Source organism: Phalacrocorax aristotelis, chromosome 3 (genome assembly GCF_949628215.1).
Source record: "Phalacrocorax aristotelis chromosome 3, bGulAri2.1, whole genome shotgun sequence".
Taxonomy (NCBI): Eukaryota; Metazoa; Chordata; class Aves; order Suliformes; family Phalacrocoracidae; genus Phalacrocorax; species Phalacrocorax aristotelis.
In genome coordinates this window covers 121,161,600-121,178,499 of record NC_134278.1, presented here as the reverse complement: position 1 = coordinate 121,178,499, position 16,900 = coordinate 121,161,600, and the positions used below count along the sequence as shown (strand labels likewise).

Below are 16,900 nucleotides of genomic sequence, written 5' to 3'. Positions count from 1 at the left end.
CAGCAACTGCCAGGAGACTCCTTCAGGAGCTGAGTGCTTGGGAGGGGGCGGGTTGGCCTTTTTAATGTCGGCCTATACTCTAATGCTGGCCGCACACAGAGGGTTACTGCAGCACGGAGGAGGTCTGGCTGTCACTAACCCATCACTGACATGGAATTCAAGCCCTACAGCTTTCTGTGGCTGTAGTTCATTCTTCCTTGCACTGGTTGTAGACACAATGGTAACAGCTGGTGTTTGTGCATGTATTTTGGGGAAAAAAGGTACTGTGTTATTGTTTTTAATTAATTCTTTAATGAACTGCAGCTTCATAAATTCTACTTTTTTTAACTTGGCCCTAATTGCCTTATCAACTAAGGAAAAAAGGCGCAAAACCCTTTAGTCCTCTAACGCAAAACCAGCCAAAGCAGACAGTTTATTTTTATTTCTGAGGTCATTTACATCGCGTAAATTCAAATTTTAGAACTCCAGTGCCTTAATTCTAGGTAGCTCCAGCAGTTTGAGGTCTTGCTCTTAATTCGGCCCTGAAGTGCTACTGAGGAAGCACAAACAATAGCTATGCAAGAGCTTCAAAACTGTGACTTAGCCTTCCCCACCAGTGGTTTCCTCCCGGCCCCCAGGCAGCAGCTTCCTGTTTTGCTGCAGCTGCCCACCCCGTACGCGCGCCGCACAATTCACAGAAATGCTCTCTGGCACAGACCGGCTGCCTCCTTCCCAGAAAGGAGAAGGAGCAGGATCTTAGCTGTGCCCCAAAACAAGAGCTCGGTTATCTACTGCTAAACACGAACGATGTCTAAAGCTCACAGAGATCCTGTTTTTCAGAAATGGAACAGCTCTTGCTCTTGCTCCCTCTAAGACTTCTGGTCTTAGAAAGGGGCGAGGAGAGCCGGCCCGCAGGACGCGCAGGCTCAGACGGGGCTTGTTTACATTGTGTTACCAGAGTCTTAACCATTTCTGTATTTCTCTTCTAAGAACTTGCCCGCAGGCTGAAGCGACACAAGTGAGAAACACAAGGAACGTGACACAGACTACTTACACCCCTGTGTCTTTCTTTTATCTTTCAGGTCTGCTCTGCACCCGGCTGGAACCGGGGCTTGTCTGAGGCTCACCCAAAGACACCTCTGCAGAAAACAGGCACGCTTCGCTTGCTGGCTAATTGCAACTGGTTTCTACTTGTTTTGAACTACAGAATCATAAATATTTTGAAGCATTACCAGCCTACCAAGCTGCCTAGGAAGGCAGCTGAGACTCTTCTGAAAAGACTAGGCTTGCAAGCCAGTTTTAAGAGCTATTACGTAGCATGGACTTAATTCATAATTTGTACTATTTTTTATAAAATGTTTTTATCTATTTTTATAATTGAACATAGATGTCTTATTTACAGAGCGAAATACCAATAAACTTAATTGGATTCTTATTTTCCTCGTTCTGGCCTTCTGAAGTCAAGGGAAAGCGTGTTCATGGGGAGGAGGGAGAAGGGGACCATTTCTAAGTCCTGCACAAGCACACTGCGCTCCTCTTGATAAACTCATTACCAGAACCTACCTGGGAACTTTATTTTTACAAGGTTTTTGTCACCTTTAATACAAAAGTAAGAGTCCCAACAACTACTCATCCACCAGACAAGCATAAGAATGATTGAGAAATATTCCATATAATGTGGAAGAATTTCCATGGGGCAGGTTTACCTTCAAACCCATTTCTGGATAAAGCCTTTAAGTTCAAGGAACCCTTAGCACAGCTTAGCCTTTAAGGGAGGTGCCCGGCTCTCAGCACTGGTGCGCTGCTGCTAGACTTTTCCACCAGCAAGTATTTAGCAGTCTCAGGGACGGGCACCGGCTGAACTTGGCTTCAGCTTATTGAACTGAAAACACTTGGAGGGTTTTTTTCTGGTTAACTGCACACTTGTGTTTTTAAAAGTTACTTTCCAAATACCAGACTGTTCCAAAAAGAATTTATCATCTGATCGTTTGCTAACTACTGTAGGATAAACTTAGTACACCAGAAAAAAGTTTCTACTGCTATTATTTGCAGTGTAGTTGTAGAATTGCACTAGTGAAGGGGGGGAAAAAAGCACAAAGAAAGGCTCCCCGTTAATAAAGCTACTTCAGCCAGCACGGACACATAAAATGTAACGAAAATAAGAGTAACACCACATGCAATAAGTTACCATTTGCTGTGGGACACAAGCTTTCCTTCCCTTGTATTTTAAGGATTGTTAGTGGTACAGCCCTAACATCAAAGCGGGTTTTCCTCCCTATTTCAATTTCCTGCCATATTAAACTGCCAAACACATCTGACTGCCTCCCTGAACTGCTTCACCAGTATGACAATAAACATGCTTAAAATGGCCTCAGGTCTTCAGGGACAAGAAAGCCTGATGAAGAAAAAGTCCTCTCTAGTTGAACTCTGCGTTTTCCACAGTAATCAGGCTGACAATTCTTTAAGCGTCACTACTTTCCAGATGGTTACACAGGCAAGAATATACATTTATAAATGTAGGAATCTGCAAACTTTCATTTTTAATTTATTTTTTTATTATTCCACAGCATAAATCTGCGCTTAAGTAGGAGAAAGTGCCTATAGGCTACGCACGTGAAGGAACTCAGGCACCCAGTCCCAACACTTAGGCTTCACTGAGATCCTGGAGCTGCCGTGCCCCGGCCCGAGGCACGGCTGGACCCTCAACCTTTCTGGACCTGCCTCACCTACTGGGGCTTCTGGCGGCTGCGCGCGGCGCACCGCCGCCGGCCACCCGTGTGCACGTACGCGTGCCATTCCCACAAAGCGTCCTGGGCTGCGCGTATATGCAGCTGGAAGGAGGTGGGTTTTTTCATACTCATCCCAGGCGTAGGCTCAATTCATTAGGTTGCTGGGAGTCTAGAAGGAATCAATTTCCCTCCAGCAGCTACTCTACTTTGTAGCAATTAATTAGTCATTAAGCACAGACAGCACCAGGTCTACCTGTTTCATGCTCTCCCCGGCTGCCCCTGCTTCTGCTTAGGCACAAAATGCTAGGCGTTCTACAGCCAGAGTGGGATGCAGCCTGGCCAGACAGCCCTGCCCCTGCGGCAGCTGAGTCCTGACCTCCTAATGGCACTGACCTAACAGCTGGCTGGCTCCTGCTCTTCCCTACTGCAAGGTAGAGGAGGGAAAAAAAGGGAAGAGGGGGAAAAAAAAAACCAAACCATACCGAACCTGAGACCTGGATGAAGCACCTCTATTCCCAGGAAAGGTTCATGGCTGAGAATTGAGCTTAAACCCAGATGACCAACTGCCTTAGGGACACTCAGCCCTCCTGACCGGCTGGTTCAAACAGCCCTGGACCAGCTTGCGGGCGTCAAAGTGTCCCACGCTGAGGTGCCCTGCAAATCCCACCTGCCCGGTTTTCCTCTCCTTACCCTCACACATTACCTAGCTATGGGATGTGAGGCTACGAATTTCATTAGCTGACAAATCACTTAAATCGTGGGTGTTCTGACAGGAGCGTAGCCCTGTGTTGTCATTACGTGAAAAGCGTAACCCAAATTTACTTTTACAAGTGACACACACCTCGCAGAGCTGACGTGAAGCGCCTGTACGGAAACAGCCTGGGCCCAAAGCACAGATACATCTTGCTTAGTCATAAAAACCTTTTTTTTTTTTTTTGACAATACTGTAACTTAATAATTTACAAGCTGAAACTGATCACCCAGTATTCGAAATACGTCACAGCGAGTTACAGTTACCACTAGGACTTCACAGCAAATAAAACTTGTAACTAAACATGCACAGATCATTATATATACAGTGATAAAAAAATAACAATGTACATTTTCTTGTAAGAAGAAATTAAGTAAATTCTTTGTGCATTTCAGGATTGAAACATCTAACCTATATAAAATTACTTTAAAATATTAAGTAAATATTTAACCCAAAACTCGAGAAATCTTTTGTAATCTGCAATATAGCCTTCTCATTTCAGTTTCTCTTTCTCTGACACAGAACAACTTAGGAATTTTATCCTCTAAGATATTTAATAGGAATGTGCAGATATAAAAAAATACGTCCTTTGTGGCAAGCTTGAACATATATATATATATATTTACAAACCTCCAGAACAAATTAGCATTAAAAAACACAGAAGTAGCAGATTGACATAGTGCTTTATTTAAGCTGTCTGTACGAAGGAAAATAATGTGCATCCCTATCATATACGTGTAAAAATACTAAGGATGTACAGTGTACAAAAACAGTTTCTTGTAGTTATTTCACATCCTTGTGGGTCATAGACTTAAGGAAATAAACAGTTTAAGTATGACCAACAGTAATACGGTTTCTTGGGTTCATAGTCGTGTCTGCGTAATATCCTTAACCATATGACTAGATCTTGCATGGATCTAATGAAAGAACTAGCAAGGTCAAGAAATGTCACAAACTCTAAAGCTACAGGGAGGTAATTCAATTACCAATTTAGAGGTTTTTATTTAAATAAATACTTTACATTTCATGCTTGCCTGTAATGCACTACCAGGAGCAAGATAAGGAAATTCTACTGTAGACAGTACAAACAGTAGCAGCAAAGTGTGTACATTGAGGTGTAATATATAGACCCTGCAGTTAGTAAGGAAAGACCTTACTTTTGTACTCTAGGAGAAGCACATGGCCCCTGCAAGAACAGTCAGCTTTAAGAAGCCGCAAGTAAAGATGGAAAAAAAACTTAAAACAATACTGGAATAAACGTTCTTTAAGCAACAGGAATGTACTGGAAGATGGATTAGTGTGGAAAGCGAAGCTGTGTGCAAAACTGCCAAAATCCAAACAGAAAGGACCTATTTCCTCCGAGATGGCTGCAGTACAAGAGGGCATACTGTACGTCATGGAAGTCAGTACAAGCTGGAGTCAAAGCCTGAAATGTACTGTGCTCGAAACGCTCGCCCAGGTAACAGCCACCACCTCCCACCCAAAGCCGACCACAACGCCCAACGGCAAAAGAAGAGCTTCCAAAGCTTCTCTCGGCAGCGCTCGCCCGTTCATCTTTCACCTCTTTCTAACACTGGCAAGAGAGCGAACCCCCCAACCCAGGGCAGCACCAAGCGGCCGCTGACTCCCTCTGTAGCATAAACTTGATCAACGATGTCTTGGAAGGCAGACAATACCATGCAAAGTGAAGTCTTAAAAGGTTCTCAAATAATTCACTGACAGACATTTACTGCTAACCGCATTCGAACTAGCTACGCGACGGTGAGCTAACCACAGGGCTGCTTCTGCAGGCGAGGAACGGCCGGCCAGAGGCACGGCGCCAGCAGATGGTAGCTAGAGGTGCCCTGTATCAAGAAACTTATTGCTATTACAAGCCGAAAACATAGGGGAAGAAACACAGGCATGTAACATAGATTTCGAATCACCATAGTTCTAGTCTGTAAGTACGAGGCCTTTGCAGAGAACTAATTAATGCCCGACTATTAAGTACTCGGTTATTTCCGTCACTTGCTCGCTGTGGCAGTGTAGACACCTCTACACTACCGGTGCAGAACAGACCTGCGGCGCATTCGCTGTGCTCCTCTCTCTCCATAGAGGGATAACCTCTACGTGTGTTTAGTGTTACAAGGTGACAGAATGAGATTCTACGTAGTTAGAATATACATCATGATATATTTCTGACTGATTATCCATTCTTCACTAAAGATAAAACACGAAACACGAAAAATTGTCTAAATTAGTCTGCGTCTTTAGCTGCCTTGCTAAAATGCCCGTCTACCCCTTGACCGTCCCAGCACACGCACTGCCAGCAGTGGGCTTCGTGCTAGGGCGCTCAGCTTCCCACATCAAGAGGCTAAGGCATCTGCGTAGGGACATCTCTCCTTTCAGACTCACCTACTCATTCACACAACGCAACCAGTAATACTCTGCGATATCACAGTCTTCGTGGGAGCTAACAAGATCCGAACACAGAGATACTTCCAATGATAATCCCATGGAGTCAGGGTTTTCGGATGTCGCTAGCAAGGGTGCGTGCACGCTGTCACTGCACCGCGTACTGTCCCGACTCCTAGCACCAAAGGGTTTATTATTAAGATTATCATTGCTGAAGATCAAAGCTAAAGTTCATGCACACATTCTGTTAGATACAGATCTTCGGAAATGGAAAGACGTTTTCTTATCAGTGGAGCGTTTCTCGTGATGTTTTAAATTCAGTCAATCAGGTACCACAGTTACATGTAACATGCCGGGTTTTGGGACTCTCGTGGTTGAGGGCAAACCTTCCTGGAGAACGGCCGATCCCAGAAATTTACTACTTTAATTATTAAAATAAAGTGCTTTTCTTGTAATCACTGTGGTCTCGTGTTCAAATGCAATTCCTTCATATAGAACAGAAATTTTCTGTTGTGCTGTCAGGCTCTTACATTACGTTTATCCTCAATGGAGCACAAGATGTAGCTTTTTTGTCTGTTTTTAACCCTCTGGCACATGCAGCTGGAACCCTCAACTCCACTGCCAAACAATTAAAAAAAACAGTATTTTCATTCACAAAAATCTGATTCTAAGCAGTATGTACAATTTCAGAGCCTTGTTAAAATTTCCACATGGGAGAAAAGTGCATTATTCCCTTCAGCTTGTACAGTCCTTCCATATATTACAAAATTAACTGCTATAAGCCTGTTCTATCTAAGATGTAGCAGCATTTGCAAACATGACACATACAAACCTTATCTCTAAAAATAAATACTACCGCAGTATAACCAAAAAAAAAAAAAAAAAAATATTTAGAGTTAAACACCTGGAGAAAAAGCTAATTCACAAACTCAAAATAAAAACAAGTAAGGCAAACACCTGTTTACCTTGGTGCACACATTTTGGTGAAAAGCAATACCATTATGCCTGTCTACATTCTTCAGCCATCAGAGGTGATGTATACCATGAAAGAAAAGGAAAAGCATGAGAAAGATGTTATCTGGTGCAAATTATAAGACCCCTTAAACAACTTCAACTGCTGCTTTTACGCCTTCATTTCTTGTATGTATAATGTTCAATTCTCCATGATTGCACATGAACCTGGAAGTTCTAAGTGGCAGGCTGGGTGAGCCCAGCCCTTCTGCTTCTTCTGTAGTATCCAACAGTAATTAAAAAATAATATATATATATATATTTATATATATCAACAGTTTAAGTCCTTCTCTCAAGCATTTCCCAAACAAATTCCAGCCAGATGTTAATGACAGAGACCTGCTTCAAGTAATGATATGCCTAACAAAAACCTTGCATATGTACATCACCACCCCTACGGTTCCTTGTTCTAACCAGCACAAACAGATGCAAGAAAATCTTATAGACTAGTCTTTTCAGACTAATTACAATTTTGATTCATCTTCTGGAAGAAGATAAGCTGGACCAACATGTTTTTTGTTTAGCCTCCACTGTGAGGAAAAATAGATGACTCCTCGCGCACAAAGTGTACAACGCTGAAGTCAAGTCATCTACCTTCAAAGAAACTGTTAGTAACTTCTTGACGTTGCTATTATACTGAGACTGTGGGCAGCGGCAACAGCAGGAGAGCATAATAGGGAAAATCTCGTATTTCATGCAAAACCAAAATGGATTTTAGGTAGGTTTGGGAGAGAAACTTGTTCAATTTGGAACGGTCTCTGAAAGTGCCCCTGCTATCTTAAATAGTATCTAGTACTGGTGGTGATGTTCAGGAATCATTTTCAGTGATAAACCTAAGATGACAGTGAAGCAGCAGAACAAAATAGTTATTCTCGTCCACTTGCAGAGTAGGAAAACTGGGGGAAATGCGGCCGCCTCTCATTGTCCATGCAGTCCATACCGTCCTCGTCATCTGTATTAAGGGAGAAGGTCAAAATGTCATTATGCTTGCAACCAAATTTTATTATTCACCTGATATGCAGCACATCTTTCAGGGTTCAATGCTGAAGTCCAAGGCTCAAGCTGGAGTAAGACTTCATTCACGGAAGCTTATGCTCATACCGTAGAATGATGCTCACTGAAAGGCTATCCTTTCCATAAGTCACCACTTCTTTCAGGGTAGGTTGGCTGGTTGGTTGGTTTTATTATGGCTATCACCTGAGAACTTCAATCATTATTACCCATTCTAGGCAAACCAAACCATGCCAGCACATCTAGCTTCTGGTAGCACAGAAGCCAGTTGCTGACCGCAGCAGCCAGTTTCCATTGTTTCTTAAGATGAGTTCAGGAAATTATAATCTTACTGCAGATATATTTAAATATTCCTCCACTTTGAAGGGAGTTAAAAGGAAAAACAACTACAGAATGAACTGCAGGTTCTGTGTGTTTCAATTCTTACATATTATTTGTTACTAAACTATTTATTTTTACAGTATTTACTGGGATCAGAGGAAACACAGACTAAGCCAAATTCATAAATATTTTTATTTACATAATTCCTGCAGTGCCAATGGAAACCAGGCACCAGATGTTGCCTAACTCCGAGAATTTAGATCTACATTCTCACATGGATTATTTTAAGAGTGCTTATCCTTAAAGACTCCTGTTGAAACTGTTATTCTAACAGGGTATTTATATGCAACTTTTTAGAATTATAGATCTTCTGTATCTTCATATTTTCTGCATATGAAAACTAGAGGTTTGAGCAATTGCTATGATTAGGCTGCTTGACTTCAACAGCACCTCTCAGTTCTGCAGCTTCACACAGTCTCCCTTTTACACTGTCAAATTAAATCAGTTTAATGTACAGAGCTTGCTTGTTTTGCTAACAGTTTACCTTAGATACAAGCTATAGTTTCAATATTCACTTTGTGTGACTGTAAAACTTTGATATGTAAATAACTGGCCTAAACGTTATAAAAAATTACTACTCTAACTATGAAAGATCTTTAGCTCAGCAGTAACTTTCTGATATGCAGTTACCAACCCTCCATCCCCAAAACACATTTTAACCCACTTTTGCATAATCACATCAGGCAGAAGTGATGCCGTATTGTAGATAATACAATTACTTGTAAATTTTAGAAGAAAAATAATTAAAAATCATTTCCTGTTGCAATACCCAGAGAAGGGAAAACCCTGTGGAGTCCTTGAACCACTGCAGTTCACTAAAAATGGCAGGAGTTTTCCAGATCTACCTCACACACGAGAAAATTCACCTTTCTGCTGCTGGTGATGCTACTTGCTGCAGCTTCAGGTGAGGCAGCCCTGCCAGCTCTCTGGGAGGGCTCCCCACATCAGCAACGCAGCAGCTGATCTCTGCATTGCTGCTGCTCATTCTCCTCATTTTGTTATTCTTACGACTGGGGTGGGGTTGCAGCCTGTGCTCAGTTTCACGCTGCAGCAGCCAGGCCATTACCAGAGGCAGAGGTTTGGTAATTTGGGCAGGTAGGTCATTTCCCTGCGTTGGTACCGATCACCTGCTCTGAATTCAGTACATTTAAAGCTGAAGCATACACATATGCTGTATTTCTTCAACCTTCAATGGATAAATTATATTACATATATGGAGTTTCAAGAAATCAGGACTTCATGATATCGAATCAACAGACCGCAAGTTAATCCAAATTTTAGCAAAACTTGTTCAAAACATGAACAAATTCTTATTGAGATAGATGGGAGAAGAAAAGGTTATTTTTTTCACAGCAGGAAGACTTGAAATCACTTAAATGGCTGTGTTCAAACACTAAAAATGCAAAACCGAAAATGCTCCAGATCTGTATACCAACAAAACTGCAGCTAAACCTGGCAATCCTAAAACACCAAAAAAATGAGCTGTCTCTATGAAATCATCCTTAACTAGAGCCTTTATTGTCTACCTTTGTGATCCTCATTTCCCATCCACCAATTTAAAAAAAAAAAAAAAAAAAAATCCCACTTAGGAAGGAAATTCACACAAGAACTCAGCAGCAAGATTTTAACTGCTCTGGCTTAGTAAGTTACTCGGTTAAGCCCTAGCTTGGCTGACCAGATCGTGATTCTTATGTGTGTAGCAGAAGAGGACAAAAATACAAACTGTGGTGAAATTACATTCACTCCAACAAAGAAACTCTGTGCAAGGCCCATTGCAGCGGTTACATCTACATTAATAACGTCTTTAAGAGCTCTGCTGAAGCACAGGGCTTGATAGGAAATTTCAGGTAATTAATACCTACACAAGAGACATCCACTTGACTCTGGCAGCTCTTTTCTTTTTTTTTCTTTTGGTTTTCAAAGTATTTTAAAATATGCCTAGCTCACTAAACTTAGACAACCCACTGAAGCCACTACCAGTGTCCACATGCTTAAAGCAGGGTCCATGTTCCTGTTACTTTGCTGAACTGGGACCCTGACTGCCAGCCAGCAAACATTTGAAGCCGGTGCTTCCTCTTATTTAAAAGAAATAAAAACAAAACAAAAACAATATAAAAAACCCAACCAAATGAAGTAAAACAAAACAAAAAACCCACACCAAAACCACCCCCAAAACACAACCCAGAGTTATAGAATATTCTAAGCGTTGTAATTACTCCTTCTTTAAAAGAACACTGTCATTGAGAGTTACTCTTACACATTTCTATATGAAGATTTTTGTTAGTAATAGTGAGAATAGCTTTTCCATTAAAACAAACAAAAAAAGCCTTATGTAGTGCTTTATTATAAACTGATTATTTTAAAGTTATGCTTATGCATAATTTCTGACTTACATTTTTCAGGCGGCGTTATTGTAATGGTCTGAGCTGTAAATTCTTCATCAAAATACCTGGTGTCTGTCTCAGATGTCACTTGAGGTTTAAAAGGAGGTACAAGCTGAAAGGGATTGAGAAACAAAACGAAATTACTGGACCTGAAACCAGCCACATTGCTAGCAGGAAAACAAGTTAGTTCTTTATCCCTCACCCAGATCAAATGAGTGGAGAGGCAGCTGAGTCTCTAACTTCTAGTAAGAGACAGAAGCCATCGGAGTCAATCTCAAAAATATTAGCTCAGAATCTAGCTATGAGCACAACACGGCTAAATTCCAAGTATCACTCTCACATGACTTGCAAATAAATTGAGCTGCATAAAGACAATTACCTGGAAACTCTTCAGGCCATTCTAATCACCCACACAGATGTCAGGCAAAGGCACCTCCAGGTACTTTGCCACAGCTGGATGGTATAAAGCAGCTAAGGCAAAAAGAACTGCACAGAGAGCATACGAAGCAGGATGCTTTTTTTTCTTTTTGCAGGGTTAAGGCCTACATCTGAACTTACCTTTAGAAGAAATTATGTGAATGTGAAAATAAATCTAATATTTGAAAAAAGGCCAGTTCATGCTTACATGAGTCGCTGGCTCTAATCCTGCCTACTGCTTTCACAGTAGAGTGAGGTATTTCGCAACAGCAAATCATCAGTATTTGCTCACAGCGCACAGACAGGACTTCCTTGCCCCGCTTTTGAACCAGCCTTGCTGTCCACCTTCCCCTCCAGAGCAACCACCTACAGGCCAGACTTTAACTGGAAGGCATATTCAGTACGGAACATCACGCTGCACGGCGGCACTCCAAAACGATACAGCAGTTTAGTGCGCATGACACTGTAAATGTAGGGGGTGACAAGGTTTTGGGTTGTACCTTGGAGCCCTTTGGTGGTACCTCCTAACATGCAATTTAAAATACATACCCTGGAGATAGAGAAATCCATACACTTTCTATATAACAAGTTACATTATGGCTCACTGATATTATCAGAGCTTGTATGTGGTTTTTCACCAGTTTCATGTTATCTCTCTCCTCAACTCCAGAACATCAACACCAAACAATTAGCTTGTTCATTTAACCCACAGCAAAGGAAGCGGAACTGCTGTTAAACACCCCCTCCCCTCACCGAGTTCAACGCACTAGACACAATTTATGATACATGATGTACGTTGCAGAAACTCTTCTTTTTTATGGTAATTTTTTAAAATAGTAAGAATCTTCGTTATTTTTCTGAGTTTGATGAACAAGATTTTATTTTTTTTTTCTTACAGCTTGAAGAGATCTGCATGAACTGGTGAATGTTAGAAGCAGCTCTGGATGTCAGCGCAAACCAAAGGAGACTACACAATACACTAACAGAGCCATCCAAAACAAAACAAAACAAAAGCTAGCCTGCCCTATGAGGACTGGGCTGTGGAAGTCTGTAGTGCTGCACAACCAGCCAAAGAAAGATGTCTTTCAACAAGATGCTCTTCACAGTAGATCTCTATCCAGAAAATTATTAATTCCTAATACTTTACAGTTTGGGATGAGACATAAAAGATGGAAATGTGGTAAAGTGCATAAACGGGGCACTTAAACAGCAAGACAACGGCAAAAAAACTCTAAACAAAAGCGTGTATAGGTGCATACACTCACACAAAAAACTGCCTCTGTTCTTTATCACCCTTCCAAATGCACACACAAATTCCCACTGTTTCCAAACCCAGGTTGAAAACTGCCACCCAGTTCTCTTCATGTTTCTCATCTCACATAGGATGTATTACAGTGACAGCTGGTAATGTGAAAGCCACGTTAGCTGGAGAAAGACACCTTCACTGTACCCTGCAATACGAGAACCACAGCAGAATGCTGGGTGGTTCTTTGGACGTGAGACCAGATTCTGCCGCCATCCCTCCCCAGATACACCTGCAAGTCCTTCAGCGTTACCCTTCACTCAACAAATTGACTCTTTTCTCCCTGCAACAGTTTATTTGCCCTTTTGAGTATATACTAAGAGCTCTATTTTATCTGATCCAAATCTTCAGTAACAGTCCAAGCAATTACTAAGCAAAAATAAATCTATCACATATACTTAAAATGGTACAATAAATCTGATTAATACTTTTGCAGAACTAAATTCATTTTTCCCTTACATTTTCCTGAATGATAAACATACAATGGCAGAGGGGTATTTGGCGTAAAACTTTTGGGCAGTGTAGGATAAATGCTTAAGGAGCTAACTCTAAGCACATACTTTATAGCTATCAACATTAGAAGAATCTTCCAGGTATAAATCCAGTCACATCCAGTGTTTAAAAACTAAGTATTCTGTTTTATTGTACAAATTCCCGCACTTTTATGAAAATTACTTTTGTATGTGTCCTGGCCGTCCCAATCAACTCTGCACTACTAAAACAGATTTCCAAAGTTGTACGCCCCCCCAGCTAAGCAGCCACACAATTCCTAAGCACAGAGTTACTGCAGTAGAACGTTCCAGACTGCCTTTTTCCTTATTTTTCTGCCTCACAGAAGGACCCTCAAAAAGTTTAAATTAAAAGAAAAAAAAAAAGATTACATGAAGCCAGATAATATGCTCTAATCAAGGCCAAGTGACCACCATTGCACATCCTTTTAAAAGACACTTTCACCGTTCTCAGCAACTGAAGTAAACTAAACTCAGTATGAAAAAAATCCATTAGGTAACAGCTTATTATAACAATTTTAGTACTTTCTCAATTGGGATAATATTCCAGATCAGAAACAGAAAATGCCATTTCACAAGAATTAAAACTTTTCATATGAAAATACAAGCTTAAGGAAAATTTTGTTTCTGAAGTCAAGGACAAGAAACAATGTCTGTCCAAGGTGCAATACACATCTCCAGTCGAAGAAACCACTCTTGCTATGAAGTAAACCAGAGACCTTCCATGCTACAACTACTACGGGAAGAGAAGATGAAAACACTCACTCTGCAGTCTTTAACAACTTTGATTTAGGTCAAACTAGTTAATGAAAAACAAAAGGAAGGGCAGGGTAGGCTCATAATATATAGCAATGTATGGATCTGCAATGGGAGAGGAAAAAGATAATGCATTAGCTGACAAGTTTCTTCCTCAAAAACTTACTGGCTCATTACTGGTTTACTCAGGGCTTTTTCCCATTTGTTGTTTTGTTTTGTTGTTTTTTTTGTCCACTGAAATGAACAGGCCTCGCTACAACTTTAGATCACCCCCTTGTTCTGTCCATCTTCTGAAATAGTAATGGTTACAAAAGTACTTTGAAAACTTCATTTTAGGAAGTATAGCACAGCACTAAATGACCATTAAGGAACAAGTAAGTATAATAACGATTTCAACTGGGTATGAAAAGCACCATTAAAACAAAAATCGATGCTTAGTAGCTAGGCTTAATAGAAAACTGTTTATCAATAACATCCAGCAAGTCAGCTGCCGAAACTTCCAGTTATGCCAGAAGTCTAGCTGTCTGGAGAGGTGAAACAAGTAAAACACATGAAACTCCAGGCTCTAACTAGAAGGGAGGAACCTGATGCAAGTTTGCATCACTGGTGTTTTGAGATCCATCCATCTTAAATCAGTTCCTTTCATATCTGGACATTAAAAGTAGTCGGAAGCTTCAGTGGCTGCAAAAACAAACCGAGCAGCCATGTGGCTCTCCATAACAGCTTACGCTGGTATTTATACAAGCTATACCTTCGCATATGCCAACCATCCCCTAGAGCTTATGGGGAAGAGGAAATGGCGGCTGAGATTAAGATGCACAGATACAACGCCACAGAGAGCAGCAGGAAGGTTTCTTCATTTTTCCATACACTTTGCCTCCTTCCCTCACAGCAACATCTCCACCGGCACAGCTGTGAGGGCAGCCAGAACCAGGGATCACTCCATTCGACCTGCTCTACCCCACCTACAGCAAACCAACTGCAGCTAAACTCTTGTGGACATCCCACTCCAGACTCCTGAGCTGCCACCAAAGACACACCTTCCCCCGCTCCAAGTAAATGAGGAACCAGCACACAGAGCTCAGGCATCCGCTCCAGAAGAAAGCGAGAGAAATGCAATAAGAAAACCTTTCCTAACAACACTGCAGACAAGGCAGAAGCACAAAGTATGGTATAAATGATGAGCGCAAGTGTATGCAGAGGCACACGGTACTTCAACACCACATTCAGGAGACTGGAGACGGAGCCATTCGAGACAGATTTTGTAAGCCATGTCACCAACACGCCAGGCCATACTACAGAAACTTGGCAATCATCTTTCTGGAGGGATGCCACCTTTGTTTATTAATCATCAGATTTTATTTAAAAAGAGAAAGCAATATCTCCACAAATTTCAGCTGTACGAAAGACAAATAAGGTGTGACTGCTGCAGAGATAACCACTTAGACTGACACAGGGCCTAAATAAGAACTCAGAAGCTTCTCCATGCATCCCAAGGGAGACTGAGGCTCAATGACAAAGACCAAAACACCCAACATTAACTACAGCTCTGCTGATCGCAATATGAAGATGCCTCTCTACACCCAGCAGCGTTTCAGGTTTGGTGCCACAAGCTGCTATTGCCACAGCTCTTCCCCACTTCTGATCTGAGAAGTCAGGAAGTCCAAGAGTAATATGAGCAGCACCGCAAGGCACCCCCAGTAACCTGTGTCCAAAAGGAGTAAGATGAGCTTTTGTTAAGCACAGGCCTTGTCAGTCTGCACGAAAATCACAGTGCTCAGTCCCAGCTGCCATGCTTTAGTACGGGATCATTTTCCTCCTCTAGCAGCCTGTGCAAATTCAGGCAGAACACATTCAAACCAGACAGGAGACTGCACCTTCAGCACCCAGCAATTTACTGTAAGGACCATGCAGATTTTCCGTGTTCATGCATTACACTTAAATATGTATGTGTGTGTGTGTGTGTGTACAAACAAAGAAATAAAAAGGCTAAACTCAGTGTGAGTTCACTGACTGTAAGAGTTGATGTTCAAGACAAAAATCCAATTTCACACCCATCTGTCAAGCTGCATCTGCCCCGGCCACTTCCAAGGCTTGGTGTTAGAAATGACAGCAGAAGCAGCATCAAATTCTTAGTGTCTTCTTTATCTCCAGTGAATGGCATTTCCATTTGGCATCCGTCAAGAACTGTGTGTGAGAAACACCACTGTTTTTCCACAGTTCAAGACGTGGGAAACTTGCCACCCACCTCTCGGGGGAAAGAAAGGGGCAGGTACAGTACCTGTCTCTTACAGTCACATGGAGATGAACAGACAGGCTCTATCCTACACCTTGAGCTTTCTCACACTTACTGAACAACTACACAAATACTTCAGTACAAGAGAAAAATCTAACATTATTTGCTCAGAGATGGTCTGACAGGAATCATTTGTCTTGGTGTTGTACAGGAAGTGGCTGAAGCTACTTCAAAGTAACTGTGATGCACTCTATCTGCCAAATGAAAAATATGATGCTTAAGAACACCAATCTGATCTTCCTTCTTCTTTTAGTTTAAAGGGAATTTTCCTTCCAACGAACTCAGAACTAACATTACCGTAAGAATCTCATCCACCAACAGACTGCAGCTGAATAGTACTCTGAGATAAAGTGCGAAAGTAATAGGAGGAGCAGCTACACACCACCCCCACCGAATTATTCGTTTAAATGAACTAGGTAACTAGATTATGATCTCAAAAGTCCCAAACACACTAATTCTTTAAGTATGGTATAAATACTAAAGAGTGAGCACTGTTGTTCAATTTCAGGTTTTGTTCATAAGGAATAACTATTTGAACCTTGCTTATGGTTCAACTTCAGTATGACATTCCAAGTTGTCCAATTAAAAGAAACCACTGCCACATCCCAATATGTAAGCCTCTTCCTTTATTAATAAATTACAATTTATGAGATTAATTCTGCTTTTCTCACAGCTTATGTATTTTGAAAACATATTATAAAAATAATGACAAAACAGGTTTTTCAATAATGTATTGTCATCATATGATGTATTTCAACAATTTTCAGCTAGTTTTGTCTGACATGTCAAAAATTGTGTCAAATGTTACAGTTCTTTCTGACTATGAAAGTTAATTAAGACGTGATAATTAAGTGTTCATGATTTAATCTCCAGAAATCAAACTTTCATCTACCTTGAACTTTCTTGGAGAACCAAACTGCAAGAGACAGATTAGCTAAATCAGAATGGTCGCAAAAATAAATTATACTGTGAGAAGGGG

The 16,900-nt window shown here is 41.2% G+C and overlaps 2 protein-coding genes across 8 annotated transcripts in view; one reads left to right on the top strand and one right to left on the bottom strand.

The window, feature by feature from the left end:
• The window catches only part of SDCCAG8 (SHH signaling and ciliogenesis regulator SDCCAG8), a 115,727-nt gene extending 114,313 nt beyond the window's left edge, over nt 1-1,414 (top strand). For all 5 annotated transcript variants that reach the window (XM_075089391.1, XM_075089389.1, XM_075089387.1 and 2 more), the window contains one exon: nt 1,062-1,414. The gene's annotated coding sequence lies outside the window, so the exon portion shown is untranslated. The remainder of the gene's footprint in view (nt 1-1,061) is intronic.
• A 6,183-nt stretch (nt 1,415-7,597) lies between these two features.
• AKT3 (AKT serine/threonine kinase 3) overlaps nt 7,598-16,900 on the bottom strand; it is a 153,397-nt gene continuing 144,094 nt past the window's right edge. For all 3 annotated transcript variants that reach the window (XM_075089395.1, XM_075089394.1, XM_075089396.1), the window contains exons 13-14: nt 10,650-10,752; nt 7,598-7,816 (exon numbers count right to left, since the gene is read on the bottom strand). In XM_075089395.1, the coding sequence (XP_074945496.1) occupies nt 7,731-7,816; nt 10,650-10,752 (189 nt within the window). In that variant the 3' untranslated portion in view covers nt 7,598-7,730. The remainder of the gene's footprint in view (nt 7,817-10,649; nt 10,753-16,900) is intronic.